We start from the raw sequence: 23,411 nt of genomic DNA on the forward strand, positions 1-23,411 counted from the left end.
AAAAGAGACTGGGAAGCCCCGGTATCTCTTAAAATTTTGACAGGGGTAGCGGAAGAGAAATCACTAGAAAGTGATATAAAACCATTATGAATAAATGGCTCGAAAATACCCATAATGCTATCTTGAGAAGAATTGACCTTGACCTCATTAATTGGGGATAAGAGGGGTTTAACCTCAGAAATGTGTTGCACACATTATTAGACTCTAATTGAGTTGATGAAGAAATAAAGCCGGTTGGCTTAGATCCACTTTGACCACTTTGACCTTCACGTTTTCTTTTCAATTTGAAACACTCTGACATTAAATGGCCGTCTTTCTTGCAATAATTACAAGAAAGTGTACCGAACTGTTTGTCAGAAGGAGATTGAGACTTGGGATCTGATGATGTGGGAGTGTTACTTGAACTCTGTGAACTGTTGTCATTTGATTTTCTACTGTCCTTTGAAAAATTCTTGGATGAAAAGGAGGAGTTAAATTTACCTGCATTGTTTCTGTAGGAAAAGGACTGGGATGGTTTGCTGAGAAATGAAGATTTGTGGGTCAATGAATAATCATCGGCCAAACGTGCAGCAACCTCTAATGTATCTGCCTTTTGTTCATTGATAAACGTCTTGATGTCACTCCGGATGCACCTTTTAAATTCCTCAATCAAAACGAGCTGTCGTAATTTGTCATAATTCTGACTGACCTTTTCAGAAGAACACCAACGATCAAACAGTTGTTCTTTTGTTCGAGCAAATTCAACATAAGTTTGATCTTTCACCTTCTCACAATCCCTAAATTTCTGACGGTAAGCTTCAGGCACCAATTCATAGCCCTTGAGAATTAATTCCTTTACAGAATCATAATTTGAAGCCTGCTCTACTGACAACTGAATGTAAATTTCTCTGGCTTTACCCACCAAAGCACTCTGCAAAAGCATAGACCAGGACTCCTTAGGCCAATTCAGACTCTGAGCAATTTTCTCAAAATGAAGGAAATATTATCAACATCCTTTTCTTGGAAAGGGGGAACTAGCCTGAAATGCTTAGTGATGTCAAACTTGTCTGAAGGGAAGAATTTTCCTGACTGTCCAAGCTCTAACGTTTCATTTCTAATCTTTCCTGCCTGTCTTTCTCTCTCTGTCTTTCTTCCATTTCTAATTGCATTTGTATTTTTTCTTTTTCTAATGCCTGTCTCTCTTTTTCCATTTGTAATTCTAGTTTCTTGATCTCCAAATTTGTCTGCAATTCTAATTCTAATTTTCTGAGTTCAGAGGTAGACTCGGGCTCATAATCTTTCAAGGTGGATTCCTCAAATTGGCCTAAATTAACTAAATGTTTTGCAATGCGGTACTGTATTTCCCTCTTGCGCATAGATCTTTTGACTTCTACTTTAAGGAAATTGGCCAGTGTTATGAGGTCATCTTTTCTGAGGGAATCAAATGTGTCCTGATCAAGGTCATCCATTTCTCTGGTTTAAATTCCGCCATGATTAATTTCGCTGAGTTCACAGAATACTGTAGTTTTTAAAAAAGGCAGGCAAAATGTTGTCAAACGGCTCAAAATATTCGTATCCCGGACAAGCCCCAATTTGTTACGTGCAGAGAAAAACGAACAAAAGGGTGAACTCAGCAGTTTCCGTTTAAACAAAATTTATTACGAAAACAAAACTAATTGCTAAGTTAGGGACAGAGTACAAGCTTTAAAAGTGTACAGACTACTTATCTCAGCTGGGACGGCAAAGCTCCAGTCTCAGAGTTGTAACAGTCAGTTGGATGAATGAACAGTCCTTGCAGGCTTGAAGATGCATAAAGTCCACAGTATAAATCCAGCGTTGGCAGTGAAGGTCTTGAAAAGTCTTGAGAATGACTACTGCTGGAGTTTAGTAACACACAAGAGACACGATCCCAAAAGTCTCACTGGAAGCTGTGCACGTCCCTTTTATAAAGGCATATAAGAACAATCTAGAACTTTTATTGACATGCTAATTACTGTTCTAAAATTATCTCCCTTACACAACTAATCAACTTTCCAGAACATTCCAAACATGACTAATTGAATTCAAGGTTGTGAGGTCATCAAGGGCAGTGACCTTGAGAATGTTCTAGACTAATTGAACTCAGGTCATGATGAGTGTGGGGGAAATGACCTACATAACAATATATATATATATATATATATATATATATATATATATATATATATATATATATATAAACTATTAAAATATAATGATTATAAAAAACCTTCGATTCTTTTAGTTTGCGTTTGGCATGAATCGTCACCATCGCATTTCTGGCGATTTCCAACAGGTTAGTATGTAAACAAGCTGATTCCATTACTAGGTATGTTGATATACACAACATCTATGATAAAAGAAGTATTGGTTCTTAAATTACAAATCACAAGTTGTTATTATGACTTTTTCAATGAGAACCCCATCCCAAATTAGGAAGCTTACATTTAAATACGATGTGATTTGATCAGGCAAGGTTTAAGTTGTATTAAACGGCCTCCAGCGTCCCCCGCATTCAACGAGCCTGGCCATATTTGGCTGGAGGCCAATGCGCATGTCGTTGTAATGTTGTATTATCACTTGTTGAGAAACATACCGAACGTTCACCATATTCACTGAGCAAATGACAACGAATGAATAAGAAATAATTAAATTTGGGCGAAGAGGGGAGACTGTACACCCCCAGGTATGAGGTATACCCTTGAGCTGTGTCATCAATCACGCCTAGCTGAGCGACCAAGTTGAACTAACCATGTCAATACACAAGAAGAAGACCCTCTATAAATAACAGAACGGCTTTGAGAGGCCCACCATGAGAGTATCTTTCACTGAAAGAATGCTTGTGTCTTTTTAAACTGGCTTGTTTATATTACGAACAGAGAAGTTTTTTGTTGTCCGATTGGGCGAGGTGAAATATTAGTATGGGCGACAGTGGAAATAAAAACCAGCCAAGGGCTATGGGACAGACACAATAAATACACATGCCATTGGATTTCAGTAGAGCAAGTCATACAGTTGTTGTCAAGTCCTATATTCAAGAGACAGCGTTTCGGGATCTAAATGAAGATTAACCAGAAATTTGACACTTCGGACAGGGAAAAGGGAAACGGTCCTGTGATTGCAAAATCGTAATCACTACTGGTCATAATTAAATACTAGGGTATAGGTCCACACGACACACTTTAGTCTCCTAAGATTTTTCCCTCCTTTTAGTTCCATAACCCAGCTTGAAGCCGACAAGAAGGCTGATTTAACCGTGTTATCTATCTTACGGGATATTTAGGTGGCGCTGTGAAGTTATAAAATTGACACGGTGGGATGAGTCCTACATTCGGGATTGTCGAACTTAAAAAGTCTGACACAGGACAAGGAAGTCGCACAATGGTTCGTTCCAGTCATCGCTTCCGATTTTCCTTAGTTTCGATAACCAAGCAATTCAAAGTAAACTGTGATTTGCTGAAAAGCCTCCTTTTTGAACTTTGACTGTTGATATCTTGGCTGGGTGACAGGGTGCCATGCGTTGTGGGTACGAATCCCATCGAGAATTCACTGAATGGACATTGAGGCAGTGCGCTTACTCCAATTAGAGCCTTCGTCTTTTTTAAAGTGCCAAATATCTAGAAGAATTACCACGCCTTGGAAATATGGGGAGGGGACCCTACCAATACGATAAAGACCAGCTAAAGGCCAGCTAGAACGGATATGACTTTGCACTGACAGTATTATGTCCTAATGCAATGTCTGCATTAATGGTATGCATACGCAACACATTAATAAGTCATTGGCTCAATTTGAAAACAATGAACTCTAATAATTCAACACACTGTCCAATAGGAATGATTATCTAATCTAAACAGCATATGCACACACTCGCTAACTTTATCAAGCACAAACATATACACACATTCAGTCACGACACCGTATAATTACTTTTCCCACTTTTAATTCTAAGTAAAAATTCATAAAAGCATATAAAATATATAAATATCAAAAAACGTGTATTTGGCAAGTAATATAAATTATCTGTACTTTTCCCCGGACGACTAACGTAAGAAAAACATAAGATTTTATCAAAAGAGTACAAAAGGCGATAAAAATCTCCATTTTTTTTCAAAAAAGCGTACAGCCTCGTTCTCGCTATTCGTAAAGTTAGAATAGCCATTTTTTTCTGTATTGGGTTTCGCCCAAATCGTTACAAATGTCCGATTGTATGATTTGAAAATATACTAAAAAATGGGAGAAAAATTTTCTGGAAATGTTCAAAGTAGTGTACTATCTTAAATCTTTTTTGTGAAACAAAAGATTGCACTTGTGTCGACGGACATAACTGAGTTGTTCTAAAGCTCGAGTATTACTAGTTGTGCACAACAATGAACCCTGACTCGGAATGCTTCTATACTGAAATAAGGAACTTGTCGCTTTCAGAAACGACCATAAAACATCTGAATTTTCTAAGAGGAGAAAAACAAATTTAACAAAATATACCTAATATTTATAAAGACACATGAGGTAAACAACTAAAACGATGTGAGGTTCACGGGATACCTGTGGTCATCATGATTGCAACGGTCAACGCCAGCATTGTAGAAAAATAGAAACTTTGGTCAAAGGTGTGGAATATCCGCAAGTACTCTGCAAAGTACATGAAAATCTCCCTTGGAGTTCCTTGTCTTTTATTTTCTAAACTGAAGGTGGCGTCAGGGGGCTCCAGCCATTAGCCTTTGACGCCGTCGCTGTGTGATGTGCTGCAAAGGCGTCGGCCACTGAGATATCCGAACTGGCGTTCTCGTAGACTGGAGAGTGTCCGGTATGATGCAGGCTGCCCGTGGATGCCGGGATGGTAGCGTACGGAGCACGGATTATTCCCGTGGGTATGGGGTTGCTGGCTGTGGTGACTGGCGTTAGGGCGTTGCTGACGGGCCACATGGCTGGGTACTGGGGCGCCGTGTGGGTCGTGTGTGACGTCACAGGTAGACCTGACCAGTTTTCGTGCGCCGACAGCATAGAGTCCGACGGATACCCGTTTGCTGAAATTGAAATAAAATACTTAATTTACAATTTACAGTAGGAAAATTGATCAAAGAACCTACCAACCTGAAAGAAGTGCTACTCATAGCTTTCCGATGTAAGCTTCACATGCGGGATAAAATCGATAGCGTTAATTGACATACAATGCCAAACGATAAAATCGGGTAACACTTTCTAAACCAGGGTAGTAATTACGAATTCCGATTGATCAAAGTTATACTTAGAAGTTAAACCTTTCTAAGATTATCGATTTCACAGTTAACTCGGAGTGAAGAGGAAATGCAGGGATTATTTTGCCGAAAGCATGGTTCTCATAAACTCTGTGACTTACTTCCGACTTTGCAAAGGAAATAACTTCAACAATTAAAATTCAGTGATAAGTTAAAAAAAGAACAAGAAAAGGCGCATGAAGAATGAAGAAACAAAGATGAAAACAATAGAGTTATTGGAGCTAAGTCTCGTAAAGCCTGCCAGCTTTTACTGCATACAACTGTCCGCTGTTTATTAGAAGACTCCAAGCCTATTACTTTTGAAAAGCTAGGGGTCGATATGTTTGAAACAACTTTTTAGACTCCCGAATCAGGGTTGGCAGTGATACATTCGTTATGGAATATCATGAGATCTCAAAATATAGACTTGTTTTGAGGGAGACGTGACGTACACGACGCCCTCTTGGCAAGAAAGAGCTGTCATAAACGGAGAGGAAATGTGCGATCCAGAATTCTTGACAATAATGGCGTCAAAAATGAATGCCATGGGTAAAAATATTTCATCAAACATTGTAAAGTGAACTTCAGAAAATACGAAGAGGATCCCTAGGTTTCAACACTTTGTTGCATTTTTAAGTGATTACCAAACTTCATGCAGTAATGAACATGAAATTCGTAGAAGGATTAATCATTAATGGGTGACCAATCTGGCAAAGTCGTAAAATGTTTCCCTTTGAAGGCGACATAAACCGTCATTGATATACATCAATGCGTCATCTAACACACAGAGGGTCATAAAAAGTTGCTCATAATCTTGCACTTGAACGTCACTAAAGAGCGTGGAACGGGAAAAGGGAAGTGTATCGGATTCCATAATCATGAATACAAGGGGTGGAGTTGAACGGCTGTGGAGTTGTGAAGGGAAAGGGGTCACCGGTGAGTGGGTGGATAGGGCCGACTGCTGGAAGTGACAACAACAACAACGGAAATGGCCGCAGGTTGGTCTTTTATAGCTTTCCCTTTTTTCTGGTTCTTAAAGTACTAAATTCACAAAATTACTGTATGCAATGGGAAAATGGTCTTCCTGCATATTTAAATCGGACATTCATGTAAGAACTCGCTTAAAATAAATATTAGCAAGTACAATGGGAGTAAAAGTACCCCTAGCGATTCTTTCGAATTTACGAGCAAAATACGAGCCAACATTATTCGAGGTCGAGGTGAAAATTTAGTAAAACACGTTTGGGGACAAAAATGTGACAAAAAAACTTACCGGATTGTGAGTGTTTCTGGTAAGGTGATGGATAAGGAGCGCTCCTGTGACTTCGCAAGCCGCTGTATCTCTCGCAACCTGGTGCGCTGTGCAGCCCAAGAGCGCTGAACTGTCTTGGGTCGGGTGCAGGGCAGAGAGGGCTGGCCCCTTGCAAAAACCATCCACCCACTGAGAGAAAGGTATCCAAATTAGAATTGCGAAACATTAGAAATATTTCATAGTAAGAGTTATAAATGCTACAATAGTCGTATGATACTTCTAATAGATGCTGTTTTAAAAGAGTATTCACAGTTTGCGATATGAATTGGGCCAGAGAGTCCATTGACTTGGCGACAAGCTATCACACTAAGTCACACACACCTGTAGTTGACTGTTCAAATTGATATAGGCAACTAGCGCATAGGCGACATAATACAACCGAAAGGTGACAAGCACCAACTGTTTTCCAGCAAAGAATTAACGGTTCCCAAATTTCCCACGGACCTCAAAAAGCTTGCAATGTTTTAACAAGATGATAACATGTTCATTTCTTATGTTAGTCAGCAATTGGCAGATATTTACATGAGATAAAAAGGTGCTCATTTAAACTTACATTGAGAACACTGTTGTTGTACATCGTGAGCATGGGCTTCAGATATGTAGTCACGGCCATCATACCTGCAAGATAATATATTATAAATTGTTAATAACAGTTAGAAATTGACATGAAACACACACGGGGTTTTAATGAGGTTTGGATATTTATTGGTTTACCTTTGAGCGGTGTTTGCCTGTGAGGGAATGTGTGGCTTTCTCTTCGGCAAAGGTACCGACCAGGCTGAAGGGGATTTCATTTTGAGCGGCATAATCGAGTGAAGGGGTCAATTACTTAATTCACTGTTTGGATAAGTAATTTGGCAGCCAATTTAGCGAGGTAGGTGAACACAAAAACCCGGCAATGCCCAGTGAAAGTGTAGCAAAGACGATCTCCAAACACAGCTGCGGCGATGAGTTTTTTGTGCCCTCCCTGACAACTGAGACACAAAAGACGAGTGATCGTCGGTCAAAGCGGGAATTTGGTCACTGCGTTGACTTGTTCAAAGACAACAATAATAGAGATTTTGATAGACACGGGCGACAATAACAAGAAAACAACAAAAACAGATTGACACTTTGAAGCCAAACTGATGTCACCTCGGCCATCTTCTCGATTACAATCGGGAAACTTCTGAGCAGTGCACTATCACTTAAGCCGAGAATGGACAAAGATCTGCCAAGTGGCCAGTTCACACTTACCGTTCTTTAGCATCCAAGAAAGCTTTGGCAAAAGGGTTATGTTTGATCTTCAGTGCAGTGATCTGAACGACAACGAAATAAAGGGAAAAGATTTTTCAATTACCAAAATGCATGAAAATTAGCCGCGTGGCCATAGCAACTGTAAGTAGGAGAAATCTTACTGGTCAAGGGTCGGCAACTTCAATGGATACTTGGCCATATTTCTGAAAACAGTCGCTTTGTTGGGACAATCCACTGTCCACAAATAGCAAATGGTTTTATGACAAGATACGCGATAGAGACCCCAGATAAGATCTAAAACTCGCGAAGACAAACTAATTGTGATGTGTACACTGTACTCAAACAGAGCGGCGCTAAACACACTCACCAAATGGCTTTAGGTCACAGTTACAACACTCACCTCTTCGTTCTGGTAGGCCGTGACGGCAATAAATCGTGTTTCTTTGAAAGTGTGCGTGCTGATCATGCGCTGTTTTTCGTTGCCGCCGACTTTGATAATGTGGACCCGTGGCTCGTATTTGTGCAGAGAGTGTAGCATGATCTGTTTATGACACAAAAAAGACAATATTGCGAAAATTAATCTGAGTATCGACCGCTATTCTAAGCAGATCGATGACAAGTCACCTACTGTCGTATACGCCTGAAGTACATGTCGGCTGCGGCAACGTACAGACGCGGCCTGCTGCGAACGTCGTCTGATCAAAGACACCCTCTCAAGAAGACTTGTGGTCGTGATAAGAGATCTCTTGAGTTGAGTGGATGTTCTTGATGAAAAAACAATTAACATTTCGAGGAGATTTACAAGTCATTGAACTCTATGGAGTAGATACTCTTTGTAGGAACACGGATTAACGCTTACTTGAGGGCAAATTTCCGTGAATGACCATTTTCCTTCTTGATTTAAAACAAGCGACGTTTAGGAGTTCCGTATTTAGTTAGAACATGCGATGATTACTTCAGTAAATCGGTTTAGAGCATACTACATTCTTAGAACCTTTAACATAAAGGCAAACTACTACTGCTATGGTACTAGCGTTGGCTATTAGGATAGGCCATAAGACCCTCAAAAAACTGTTTTTAGAGGGTCTATGAATAGGCATAAAATTTCTGTCGTAATTAGTGCTGGATACGCGAGTTACTTCATTTTAGGAAAAGGCGTCTAAAGGAAAGAATTTTCACTTTGAAGTTTTAAATGCAAAACAACGTTTTTGAAACTTACATGTCCACCACCGTTTAGCTTGTTCGTAAGCTTAACTTTCCCGAATGAGATGCCTGCTTCATCCAGTGGGCTCCAAAGTTCGGTGAGTCTGGGTGGATATAGACAGAGCTCGGCGCAGCGGCCTCTGGTTTGCCGCCGGGGACCCACTCTCCGTTGACGTACTTCCAACGGTGGTTGTCCGAAGCGACGAAGTCCAAGAGAACCGAGTACATTGCGTTGGGATCAAGTCCAGAGATCGATACACGCAGAACGGGAAACATACGCCTGTGTACGGAGAAAAAGGAGATACTTAGGCGGTGCAGGCGAGTTTAGTACCGTGTAATGAGGTACAACACACCAGTGTCACATCGCCGTGGGGCTGGCTGTAGCGGCAACGAACGGCACACATGGGAGATTATCTCGTAAAATTTGATGCCCTGCAAATTGGTGTCTTTTCATGATATACTTTCTTTCACACTCCTTTAACTTACATTTTCAGAAACCGTGTCACTTGGGCACGAGAAAGAAAGTTTTCTTATAATATTATACATTGTACAGAGTGTGACTAAAAGTAGTTACTGTAACCAGGGTCCCTCTATCATTACCGAGGGACCGGGCAGTTACAGACAATGTCTTTGAAACTTTTTCAGCTTCACACATGTACAGGCTACTGCAGAAAGTCTGCAGACATGATTTTGAATCTTAACACGTGGTTTAAAACGGGATAAGAACAACTGTCTGGGTCGAAATAATATAAGAATAATACACATTATCTGAGAGCTTGGTATCGGGAGTAAACTGAGTTAAAAAAGATTTCAGCGTGCATTTTGTTTTTTTAGCGTGTCGTGTATCTCCGACTACCCAAAGAATAAATGGACTATTACAGTAACAATATAAAAGAACTCTGAAGATGTACTTGAGGACTGTTTTGTAAAGTTGGCAGTTATCAGAGGGTTTTGGTGCGAGTATGACGTAAACATGTCTGCTCACAAAAATAACGGACAACACAGACCGTGTAATCATGGCCTGTAACCCGGAGGGATAGGTGTTTTCCTCGGGTATTCGTTATTGTACGGTAAATGGTTGACTGCCATCGGGGTATAAGTCAAATAAACTTTACCTTCCGTTCTTGGTGACTATCATTTCGTTGGTCAGTTCTCGAAGCGTTTCCACAGCTCGGCGTCCTCCAGGGAAATTTTCACGTTGCGCTCGTTGGGATCCCCTTTCTTGGAGCAGTCGTTCATCTCGGTCTGAACGGCGTTGAGCAAGTGATTGACGTTGAAAGTTGGCTGTTTCATGGCTATAGTACTCATGCTAGGTCTGGAGACAGAGAAGGAACAAGTCACGGTGTGTTGTTGAACTTGGCAATCACGCGATATATAGAGACGTAGGTGCTGACACGCTTGGTAGGTACAGTTCACAAGTCAGGGCTCTATGTGGATATGATGTACTGTGTTGAATGACCCAACCTTTTATGTATACCAACATATGAATAAATGTTTGTGTTGATACCCACTCGCATCAGGAACATAAAGTGAGCCGCCTAATGAATATGCAAATAACATAAAAGTACTCTCTGAGTTTCGCCGCTGATCCGATGATGTCAATATTCATGAGCGAATGCGGCGCTCCTATTGGCTGCACAGAACATTTATCGGTTTCAATTCCCAATTTAATTGCCCTAACGCCAGAGTCTTATCCGATCGGTTTTCACACCTTTTTTTCTTGACGTGGGAATTCCTTAGCAATATTTGTCATGTACATAGGATTGCACATGGGCCAAATGAACGGTAGGGCTGGGTAGTTTGACTAACTCGTGCAGAATATAGCTAGACAAGTTGTAAGAATTTGACAAGTTCTTCATGCATTGTATGCAGCAAGAAAGTTTTCAATTGTATTGCTTTGCAGTAGCGATTAACGGTTAGTGAATTTTTTGCTTTTGCAACAGCTGAAACATGCTCTTGTATCCATAGTTATCTCTCATAATTTGGCGCCTATAGTAAAACATGTAACTCGGGCTGGAACTGAATGATCCGCTCGATTGAACCAACCACGTATTCCTTAATTCAATATTTACGCAACCGCTCATTTGGGGCAAGGACATGGTGCCCATTGCCGATCCCTGTCACCTCAGTTAAAAATTGCCTGTTTTTTGTAGTTCATCAATTGCTTCTTTTTTATAATTTACCCAGTCGCTTTGGGTGGGCAAGTTTGTTGGGGGTTTGTGTGTACGTTCGAAAAAGGCACTGACGCGCAGTGAGAGACGGCGAATTCCACCCCTTTCATACCTCGCTCCCACCTATGTCTTTGAGAGCTGCCGAAATTACCACCATCTCTATGCGGTGGGGCGTGGCGATCTCCGATTGTCGCTTTTACGATGGCCCGTTCATAGCTTGCCTTTCTGGCCGCCGAATTCTGTTCATCGTAATTTGTTCGGGCTTTGGTTGGTCTTATACCTCTCATTCAGTTGAATGTCTTGGTTTGTTTTCACCAATGTTCTATGGACTGGTCTTATTGTGCTCCGCGACTTCTCCGGTGTTTGTTATGTTCACCTGTAGTCGTGACATCTGACCCAATCGACACTCAGAGGGTCTTGGCAATTGTACATCCCTCTACTCTAAAACCAGCAAGCGATTTACGGTGATTTTGAACGTGATTGCCTGAAGGTTGTCTTTTCTTACATTTTTACTCATATCACACATTAAACTTCGCCCAGTTGCTACAGGATTAAATTTGTTTTGGTGACAACATGTGTTACTTTAAAACCTCTGCGTCATGTTTTTCATCTTTTCGGTGTGTTTGATAAAATCTTCGCCATGGTGTTCCAACAAAACGAATTAAACAGAACCTAAAACATTTCTTATGCCATATCGCTACAATAAGTAAACAGAATGTTGATCTGCCGTTCCCTATAACGTTTAAAATATTGAAAAAACATTTGCAGTAGTCGGATACAAAACAACAAAAAAGCTGAGGTAATATTCACATATCGAAAAGGAAATCAGGAAAAAGTCAACGACGACAAAGTTGCGTGTCTTTAGTCAAATGTTACGGTCTTGATAAAGTTTTCTGTGACATGCAATGGGCGAATGAGTATCATATCGCGTTCAAAACAAACAAACAAACAAACACACAAAATAAAGGGGAAAAACGAAATACGCGATCTCTAGGTATCAGAAAATGTTCGTATAGTCATCTAGCTATCCCCTTTGGACGAAACTTACTGAACATAATCCTATGTATTGAGAAACATTCAAAAAAAGTGACACCATTTAAGGTTTACTAAGCTTTGCTTGGAGTTGGTGTTGCTTACAACAGCACAGCCTTCTCAGCGCAATGAGTGTTGTTCATGATAAGTACAGACTTTTAGTCAGTTTACTACATTTTCAAAATGCTACGTATACACTGTTTCCAGGAGTAATATTCCTTAAACATTTTATAATATCAAGGATAATTGCTAGAGTTATATGCGTCTGTATTTGTGAATAGCCAAACTTTTCGATGCTGAGTTTGATCTGAGCCGTGGTTGGAGTTCACCGAGCCTCAGGTTTCACACTGTAAGTCGCATGTGGTCGCAATCGGGTTTCCACACATACTGTCAAACACGTTTGTTTGTATTTCACATGTTATTGCTTACCTTAAATCGTTGACAAATTTTTACTTCGCTCGTTCATTTTTAGTTCCTTATTTATTCAAAAATATGAGTAAAAACAAACCGTAGCGGCGAATGAAACAGCAACCGTTTATTTGGAACTCGAGAAGTAATGACCATTAGCGAGTTATCTAAGGTGTGGATCGATTGACAGAATAGTTACGTTCTACAGAAAGAATAAGAGTGAATTTTCTTCAGAAATCCCTTTAAAAATTGCACAAGGAGACACTCAATTTATTCTGAAATCCTCATCATTTTGGAAAGTACGCTAATTGTGAGATAAAATAGCATTTAGGTTGTCTCTTCTTCCTCCGAGTTTTCTGAAAATTGAATGTCATCGACTACTATACCAACTTGTTTTGATACATAACGTCACTTTCAGCGTCAACATCAGAAAAGACGCGATTTCGTGAAAATTATACTATAGTTTGCCGTTCGCTTGATTTTCCTTGTACAAGATAGAGTTAGACCCATTGGCTTCTTAGGATATATCCGATGGAATTTGCAAAGGGAAATATCGTAGTTATGTTTCAGAAACAAGGTGGTAAAAAAATGTGCGAATTCATGGACCATTATAGAGAGACCCTAGAGTGTCAGATTTCGAAATTGTTGATTGAAAAATAGCGACCAACAAAAGGAGCAATTTTCACGTTTTTTAGTTCGTAAAGCCGATCATGAAAAAATCAATTGAGTTGGAATGTAGTCACTCTCTTTTCGGCTTGCACAGTCACAGTGCTATGGCCACTCCATACACTACGCGAAGGAGTTGTTACATTTTTCACCTTTGTAGAGCAGTTAGCGGGTATGTCGAAGCGGCACGACAGATTCGGGTATCTCCTTTTCTTTAAAGCCGTTAGCGGATACTTTTGACTTGTTCCCCGTATAAAAGAAATCAGTTCACTGCTTCTCGTGTTTTTTTGTCTCAACTTTGATCATAATCTTGATTTTTCGTGGGAAACCGTCAACGGCAACTATGAATGGGTAAAGCATCAAAAGTATGAATCGGTTCTAATCAAACCTCGCTGGCGCAAAATCCTGACAAAATAAAGTCCGTTATCTTAGATTTCAAATAGTAATACCTTGTTCACGTGTTGATTTTTTTACTTGCTTCCCTTTTTAACCTCCACTGATCGACAAAATACAGAACAAAAATAGTATCTTCATTTTTTTTTACTTTTGAACGTTTGGCAGTGTTTATGCCCCGTTCAAGTTCTTCCAATTTCTACAAACCGTGTCACATATTAACTTCCATCTGTAAATTTCTCTGATCGTCAGTTCTATTATTTAAAATTTCTTCCAATCCTAAATATTACTTTTGAATCGAGAAAATACTTAATTTTGATCATTTCTCAATGTGTGACCACCTTATGAATGAGGGTCAACATTGGAAAGTGTACCGGGTCAGGCGATCGCATAACACAACACCGTGACAATAAAAAAGGTCATCGCTCCAGTGAAGACGTACAAGCAAGGGTCAGCTTGAAAACACAACATTTGTTTGTGATGTCTACTCTAAATGCCAGCGGAATTGCTTTTTTCGAAAAATAGTCTTCGGTTAATCAATTCGAACACCGTTTGCCAGAAACAAGCTCAACACCATCAAAACACCAGAAGATTTCATTCGAACTCGTATGTATATGGAGTTGCGGGCAACAATTGCCGTCTGATCCTGAAAACGATAGCCTCACTCAAGCAAAGTGCTGACACTATGGTTGCGTTTGACACCATAATAGCAGTAAATAGCACCGTGGACGTTTGTTGCCACACGTACATGTACGTCGCCCAGCTTGTAACCGGCGTCAAAGAATCCAACAATCCCGGACAATCTCTGACCATAGATCGAAAACACGTCTTTAATTGCCTTGGGCGTTCAGGCAGGGGTGAGAATGCCTGAACGAGGCAATTTTCAGCTGTTTCAATTCAACCCGGAGTGTTAATTGAATTTATTCGTCATGTTGGAAACCATCGATGTCAAAACTTCACATTTTCACAAACGAATTCACTATAGGCTCTACTAAAGAAACTATTAGTCTCTTGTTTACTGAATAAAATATCTCTGACTGACAAACAAAAAGGTCAAAAAATCCAAGAAGTTCAATCTTTTGGTCCGCTGACAAACTTTGTTCAAAATTTACACGTAAAAAACGTACTCGAAAAAAGACCAAAAAATAATCTGTATTTGTAATAAAAGTAAATGCGATGGATATCTTATCTTGCGTGATCGTTGGTCGCCGTCTATTGCTGTACTGATTTAACACTGACTACTGTTGATGATAACTCAACATTGAACTGACTATTGCTTAGGGTGACCCTTTTATTTTTTTTTTTTGTGTCTCATCTCCAGAGGAATACTCGGGCAGGGCGGGCGGTCGCAATAAAAAAACAAGTACCAAAAAAAAACCTGTATTTGTTTCAGTTCAATGTTCTGTCCATTCAGTCTCTACAATTTTTAAGTACAAAAAACGTGTATTTGTTTCAGTTCAATGTTCTGTCCATTCAGTCACTTCAATTTCTTGTCTTTCAGTTCAGTGTTCTGTGCTCTCTGTCCTTCAGTCTGAGTCGCTGCAATCTCACAATTTGATGATGGTGGTGCTGTTGCTAGGATGATCGCCTCAGAGGCGGCGCAAATAAAAAGTTTTTTTTCATGTCGGAGCTGAAATTTACGGTCGGTCGGGAGATGAGAAACACAAAAATAAAAAATGTCGCCCTTAGAGCGCCATCAATTTTCAAGAGAAAGATAATTTGTAGCTACAATCTGTCTTTAATACCGTAACGTCTCAAAAATATATGATAGGCAATTCAAACAAACACGAGGTGAAATTCAAGTGCACAGAATGACATGTTACGTTCGGGAAGAACTATAATAACTTTTTCCAGTTGTGGAACTGCCCAGCGCGTTGCGCTGTTGAACGGCAAACGAAGAGAAAGAGAACAACTCAAATACCTCTTTGGATTTTCTTGTATTCTAGGGAATGTGTACTACTGCGCAAACTTGACCTAGATACGGCAGTATATTTGGACTACATATGGGTAATTCTTCTAGAATGCCAACTGTATAGTACAGTGAAGCCAAAAAACTTCAAAATGCTAAGTGTCTGATGAATAAGGTTCAGCGCTAATTAAAATATCGAAGTATTTTCAAAGTGGAAATCACATATCACTGTGGTCAGTTTGTGTATATTTTTTTACACGATAACAAAATAAAGTTATCGGTGTTATCTTTCTGGCATCTATCTCTCTTCAAGACAAGTTATCTTGATTTGATTGATTGATTGAATGACAAAGCTGTCAGTATCACAAACCCAACAGGCTTGGGAAAATTTGTAACAGAAAATGGCACAGTCAAAACACTTTTGGAGAGCTTTAAAATTATTTTTAGAGAAGGTCGTTTGTCTTGTATGGAAAGCACTTTGGGAAAGAGACATGATTTCAACTACAACTACAAAAGCGGGTAGCGTGACTGAAATTGACGGAACGTTCAAGTTTCACCAGTTACTTAAAAGCGCTAAGTTCACCTGCTGCCTTATAGTGCACTTTAAATTCCCCCTCCCCATTTCAGGCGAATATCCTTGAAAGCAAATCTTTGAAGAAGGGTTACTCCTAAATATCCACTTTTCTGGTGAACATAGGGAGTATTATATATTTTTCAAAGAGCAATCGAGGTAATAACTTGTGAGTTGTTCAGTGGCCTACTTTTTGGAGTGACTTACGTACAGATATACGGCGCCAACGGCAGACTGACATTTCAAATCGGATCACTGTATGATCCGACTTTTGACAATTATAGGATCGAAATTTAGTTGCACAAGTGAAACAACTATTGATATATATTGGTGTGAAACTCCTCAAAAATGGGGAAATTAGAACACAAAAAGTCGCCTTACTTTGTGGCCATTGTTCGGCGGCGGTGTTTCTCTGTCGCTTGCTGTAAAGAATAACTGGACGAATCCTTCCTCGATCTTTGTTTTCGACCAATTAACGCCGAGTCTTGAAAACTCATGATCAAATCCACAACTGGGTCTTGCGTCGCCGATTAAAGCCACGCATGTTGTTGTCCATACCGACGAGATCCCCAGAGGGCGGACTTCAGAATAAATGAGAGGCTTGGTTTTCTGTTCACTGTTAAATGTCAACAAGCGGAAATTTCCTATCATTATAATCAATCAGTTTACAAATTTCGCTGTAGGCAGATGGTTTTATGATTAATATAGGAAAAAACTCTTTATTTATCGGTAATTGTTCCGATTACTTCGAAGACAAAATTTGATACAAAACCTATGATGAGAACGGTGTGTAAAGAAGGTGAAAACAAGAAGTATGCGCGTGCGATTTGTTGGTGGCGCTCTTTCCTTTCTTCCACACATTTGATCAACAGGTGGTTCCCGTTGCTATAACAAAGACAGCAATCACGTAAAGCGGTCATCAACACTTTCTTCCAAAAAAAAAAATGAATGACTGCTATATTGTACATACTTCTTAAAATCATTTGCGGCGTTTGAAATAGGTTACACGGAAGGCATCTCAATAACGCAGAGGCTCATCGTTTCGTTGAAACTAAAACAAACACGACAGATACGCCTTAAAAACCTGACTGCCTTTGCGAGTTACAAAAAAATTATGACTGCCTAGTGTGTTATAAGCTTTGGGTCGTCAATTGTTTAGCATTACCAATCACGACATGAAATTATCTTTCATTTCATTATTTCGACTATTCACGACACTTCAGCAAGAAAGCGACAGTCAGTGGAAAATATCGACGGGGAAAGGCAGAGGGCCAGGTAAATCTTGTTTGAGTAGCAAGAACAGTATGGATTTCAACTGCGTTGTAGATACATCCAAAGATAAGATATCCTCAGCTAGGTTGTGTAATGATAGTAGTGTACAGGAGATTAAAGCTATGATGAATCAGTTCAATCTGACTGATGTTTGGAGAAGATTACACCCACATCTTCTCCAATACACGTGGCACAGACTTTGCAAAGACAAAAAGAACTATCAGACAAAAGTCAGACTGGACCGGTGGCTTTCACGAGTGACTACGCAGTGGTACTTTTGGCCATAGCCTATCGATCGATCTCACTCGGGTCAAGGGTCATCAAAACACATCTGTAGCGATAACCCTTGACCTGAGCGCGATCGATACGCCTTGCATAGTACTGCTGCGTAATCACTGCTAACACATGTCTTTTAGTAGACACAATCGCATGTAAAACATCAGTTGAACATCGTAGAGTATACAATGTATTGTTTCAGCATATGGGAGTTTGGCTTTTTTATTTTAATCAGTTGATGACAAGAAGCAGTCACGAGTGACTTGTTTACTGAGGTTAAAAAGTGTGAAATTTTATCTTGTGTTATTTCAGATCATCAACCAGTTGTAGTTGATATGGAATCTTTAGAAGGTGTAAAACGTGGGAAAGGGACATGAAATTTCAATAACAGTCACCAGTCATGTACTCATTTCAAAAACCAAGTAGAAAACCTCTGGAAATTTTGGCAAAGTCAAAAGCCTCTTTTTGATGACATTTCAGTTTGGTGGGACAAAGGCAAGGATAAACTTCGGGAATTGGCATTAAGTATAGTTTACAGAAAAACAGAAGTAATAAGAAAAATCGTAATCTGTTGGAAAAAAGACTGCACAATATGATGACATCAGATCAATCTGCAAGTGATATTGAAGAGGTTAAAAACCAGTTAAAATCATACGAATTAAATCAAATACAAGGACAGCAAATTCGATCAAGGGCCCAATGGGTTGAACAAGGAGAGAAGTCTTCAAAATATTTCCTCAATCTAGAAAAACAGAGAGGTAAAGAAAAACTATTCAAGGAGGTTAGAGACAAGAGTGGCAAAATAGTCACTGATATTGATTCTATATTAGACATACAAGCAGAATTTTATGAAGATCTTTACAAACAAGAAAATGTTGACACCCAACTACAGAGGGAATTAATAGATAAAACCAACATTGTTTTAAGTAATCAAGATAAACAGAGTTGTGAAGGTCAAATTACACAGGAAGAAGCTCTTAACGCTTTAAAGTCAATGGCCAACAATAAGTCACCAGGTTCTGATGGCCTTTCAGTGGAATTCTATAAATGCTTCTGGCATATTTTAGGGTCTGACCTAATTGAAACATTTAACGCTTGCTTTAATTCAGGGGAATTAACGAACAGCCAGAAACTTGGTTTAGTTTCTTTGCTCTATAAAAAGGGAGATAAGGCAGACTTAAACAATTTGAGACCAATAAGTCTCCTCAATGTAGACTATAAGATTCTTGCAAAAGTAATTGCTAATAGGGTGCGGAAGGTAATTGGCAAAATATGCAGCCCAGATCAATGTGGATACATCCCCGGGCGGGAGATAGGTGATAATATTGTCTTTACTAGAGATATTATTGAATACGCTAATTTTACTGATAAACCTCTTATTGTCATAAGTCTTGACCAAACAAAAGCTTTTGACAGGTTAAACAGAGACTTCCTTTTTCAAGTCCTTGACAAATTCAACTTTGGCACTGACTTTATCAAGTGGATAAAAATTCTTTATAATAATACTACATGCAAAATTAAGTGTAATGGCTTTCTTTCTCGCAGTATTCAACTTCAGAAGGGTGTGAGACAAGGGTGCCCCTTATCACCGTTACTGTATATCATGGCAGCAGAAGTGCTAGCCGAAAATATTCGTAAAGATGACAGCATATCAGGATTCATACTACCAGACAAACAAGAGGAAAAAATTAAGAGTTTTGCAGATGATACGACTCTTTACTTGAGAAATTTGAAAAGCATTACTCAGTCATTGAAAATGTTCAACAAATATGAAAAAGCAACAGGTGCAAAGCTGAAAAAAAGAAATCCAAAGGTTTATGGGCTGGGAGTTTTAAAAACCGCACTGATTCAGTGGAAGGGATCGATTTTTCAAACAAGGTTTTACAGATCTTGGGAGTTGGGTTTGGAAACAGTAACACATCTAGAGAAAACTGGAAAACAGTGATGGAAAAATTTACGAATTGCCTTAAGATCTGGAATACTAGAAATCTGTCATTTAAAGGCAGAGCAATAGTAGCTAATATGCTGGCTGCATCAAAATTATGGTACCTGGCATCATTTGATCACGTACCTAAGGAAATTATTAATGAAGCAAATAGTTAATTATGGAAATTTATTTGGAGAGGTAAACGAGAAGTTATAAAAAGGGGTATTTTCATTCAAAGATATGATGACTGTGGCAAAAAAGTTGTCGACATTGAAGAAAAAATTAATACACTCCAATTAAAGTGGCTTATGAAACTATTTGAGAAAAATCCAGATAAGGGGACCCCTAAATGGGCCAGCTTATCAAAATATTTCTAGCGAGTTATGACAATAAACTTAATAGTGATTATCACTACCTCCATCTCAATTTCAAAGTCAACAACAAACGAACCCCAATGGTGTATGGGGATATGTTAAATACCTGGAAGTCACTTAGACTTACAAGAGTGAATCTGCCAACATCAAAACAGAATCTTCTTAGAGAAGTTCTGTGGTATAACGACAATATTAAGAATGAAGGAAGTGTCCTCTTTTATGACAAATGGTCAAAGAGTGGAATTTAAGGCTTAGGGACATCTGGAATGATGACAGAAATGACTGGCTTCAACAATGGGAAATAATTGCAAAAATTAGAGGAGGTACAAATAGACATGTGCAAGAGGAAATCAAACAGAGTATGAAACACTCCTCAATGCTATTCCAGATTCCTGGAAACAAATCATTTTTTCAAACATCCAAAATGAAGAAAACTATGATATCTTAGACTTAGAGAATTATGGTCTGACAAAAAGTGAGGTCAAAACCAAGTCACTTTATTGGAAATTAGTTGATAAGAAATGGCATGCAGTCAGAGGTCAGATTGGTCAAAAATGGGCCGAGAATCTAAGTCTTGCTGACAGTTACAAAGCTACTCTATTCAGCCGTCTTAATTCAACAGAAATTGTCAGCAATTCAGTAAATGATTTAAATTGGAAGATTTTCCATCGAGGCCTAGTCACAGGAAGCTTGGCCAAAATTTCAATTTAAGTAATGGGAAATGCCATATTTGTGGCCAAGAAGAAACACTGGAACACATCTTATTTGAGTGTAAATATGTTAAAGAAATCTGGCAGAAATGTATTTCTTTCTTTGTCAGAAACCACAACTTTGATAATAATATCAATATCAAAAGATTAGCAATTGCAGGAATCGAAAATGATAATAATGCAACATCTGACATTATTTACTGTATTACTTCCTTTGTAAAATATACAGTTTGGAATATTCGAAATTCGGTTACTCTTGATGGGATTAAAGTTTCCCTTCAATCCTATGTCATGCAATTGAAATGTCATCTCTCCTCATGGATGAATACATTGTATTTCATTTATAAGATGATGAACAAAACTGAGGATTTTATCACAAAGTTTTCAAGCCTTGTAGACTGGAAGGAGAAGAATGCATCCTGAATGCATTCATATGATGATCTTTGTAATCAAACAGCTAATTATTTGTTTTTTCACAAAAGACGCATTGTAATTTTAACGCATTCACAGTTATGTAGATTTGTTTTATTTGTGACTATGTTGAAATAAATTTATCTTTTTCAAAAAAAAAAACAAAAACAAAAAAAACAGTATGGAATCACCGATCGCGACGTTTTCAGATTTAAATCGTTTTTCTTTTTCAGTTTGCTTTATCAATAACGGCTGCAACGTGACGATCTTATCTTTTACGATACTTGTCTAATCGACCTTTGACAATGAACTCGTCGAATGTGACACAAAATTTTTTTTCGTCTCATTTTGAACTCTGCACGACGGTGTACAAGTGTGATCAGTTTTCGATCATTGATACAGCGCCATCTAGTGACGAAACCTGCCGCCGTGCAAATCCGCTGTGTTAGTTTGATTCTTCCAACATCCAATATTGACAAAGATGAAGTAAAATTCGATTAATATTTTCATTGGATCTGAAGACACTTATGCTTTTGACGCACACGACGCAAATAATCAATCGACCTGAAACCGCGAAATGTCCATAGATCACACTTAAAAATATTATTAAGGCTAGACAAAAATCACCAAATTTCAAATTGGATTATGACATCAGAACTAGATTAGCTTGCAAAGTTGCCAACCTTGGTACTTAAACACGAGGCAGAAGTGGATACGTACCACCCCCAACAGATTATGCCATTTTTAACACGGCGCTAGTTTCAGAAGTGTACACAAGTACTTTTACGGATTAGAAGCATCAAAGTAACATGATGGACTCAAAAGAAACTGTGAATTGTATAAACTAGCGAGATCCAGAGAGGAAAGAAGCAATATATCTTAAATCGAAAAACTGCTGGAAGGAAGGTTTTTCATTGTTTTTCTGTGTGTTACCTACTCACGAAAGAAATACAATGTTCAATGTTGGAAAGTGAATCGGTTAGTTGGCGCGATCGAATAAAATAATTCTCATTTTGCTAAAAACACAAAATGTTATAATCGATCTTGCTATAAATGCATGTACATTGGAATCGACGAGAGATTGTTCCACATATAAAGATGGATATGAAATATTTACTGGTCGACCTTTCTCAGCATTAAAGGGACCAGTGACTTGGCGGGAGATGTGAAGACAAAGGACCGCATTGTGAACAAACAGTTTGTCATTTGCATTTCTTGTTGATGAGCCCATGGGGTCATGGTGTGAACTATTACAGTGTTCTCGTTAGTCAAAGACCCACGTGACCGTCGAAAGTGACGCGCAACAAAAATAAGGAGAGCTGAAACAAAAGGGACGCCACACTTTGAAGTTATTGTTAATTCGGGGTATTGCTGTATTACTGTAGGTTTACAGTGACCTACCCTAATATAGACCTTTGTTTCAGACCAATTAGCACTAAAACGTCAAAAAATCCGTGAATGGTTTTAAAAATCGCTCTGAAAAGTGATTGCTGGATTTTCCCGTCGAGGTCTCCCGCCATGGTAGATGTTCCAAAATCACATCGACTGGCAGCATACAAATGTATTACAACTGTCATCCTGTTCCAGATTTTAAACTTTTCACACATTTTGAAGGCTTTTTTGTGTCACTGCGACATTATGTGGTTTAGGGTTGGTATATGCCATAAATATGCATTATCGGAAATCACTGGAATTATGTGACTGCGGTCACAACTTGAAGCGTTCCCATATTCGATTTCTTCGGAGCATCGTGGAGTTGTAACAAAGCTCTCTATCACAAGAATGTAAAAATGGTCATTGCAATGGCCATTCACTTTTTAAACAGCCGCCTACTGTTATGAAACTATTTAATGTACAATGGCATTATGTCGAATATTTGTAAGATGGCCACTGTTTCTCGAACTAGCTCTTCATTCATACTTTGTAACGAGAGAGAGGCATTGAAGACAGTGGCTGGCTCAGGTTAAAGTTCACATGTAGAATTCGTAAAAAAATTTAAAAATATAAATGACCTATGCAACAACAGAATACATTTACTTTACATAAATAGTGCAGGGAGACGGTCTCTGGTAATAGCTTGGTCGATCAACGGCGAGGTGGTTCTTTCATCGATTTTCGCGGTAGAACGCGTGACTCGGCGTGACTTTGGATGATCTGCAACAGGTGTTGCCCAATGTTTTAAAATCAAAAAAATACATGGGGGTTGTTATGGTTGTGTAAATATCAAATATTCACTCATCCTTAAAGTTACAGCGAAGAATTAAAATTATTAATTCTTAGAATACAAACCTTTCTACAAAAGTCCT

At 38.9% G+C, this 23,411-nt stretch overlaps 1 protein-coding gene across 1 annotated transcript; it reads right to left on the reverse strand.

Moving 5' to 3' along the window:
• Positions 1-3,923: 3,923 nt before the first annotated feature.
• LOC139128641 (T-box transcription factor T homolog 1-like) lies at positions 3,924-16,681 on the reverse strand. The gene is given in 10 exon segments (XM_070694381.1): positions 3,924-5,024; positions 6,508-6,675; positions 7,100-7,164; positions 7,783-7,844; positions 8,183-8,323; positions 9,002-9,054; positions 9,057-9,265; positions 10,101-10,140; positions 10,143-10,300; positions 16,517-16,681. Coding segments are annotated over 10 exon segments (1,359 nt in total). The 5' UTR covers positions 16,633-16,681; the 3' UTR covers positions 3,924-4,677.
• Positions 16,682-23,411: the final 6,730 nt, after the last annotated feature.

This window comes from Ptychodera flava, unplaced genomic scaffold (genome assembly GCF_041260155.1).
Source record: "Ptychodera flava strain L36383 unplaced genomic scaffold, AS_Pfla_20210202 Scaffold_62__1_contigs__length_770838_pilon, whole genome shotgun sequence".
Classification (NCBI taxonomy): Eukaryota; Metazoa; Hemichordata; class Enteropneusta; family Ptychoderidae; genus Ptychodera; species Ptychodera flava.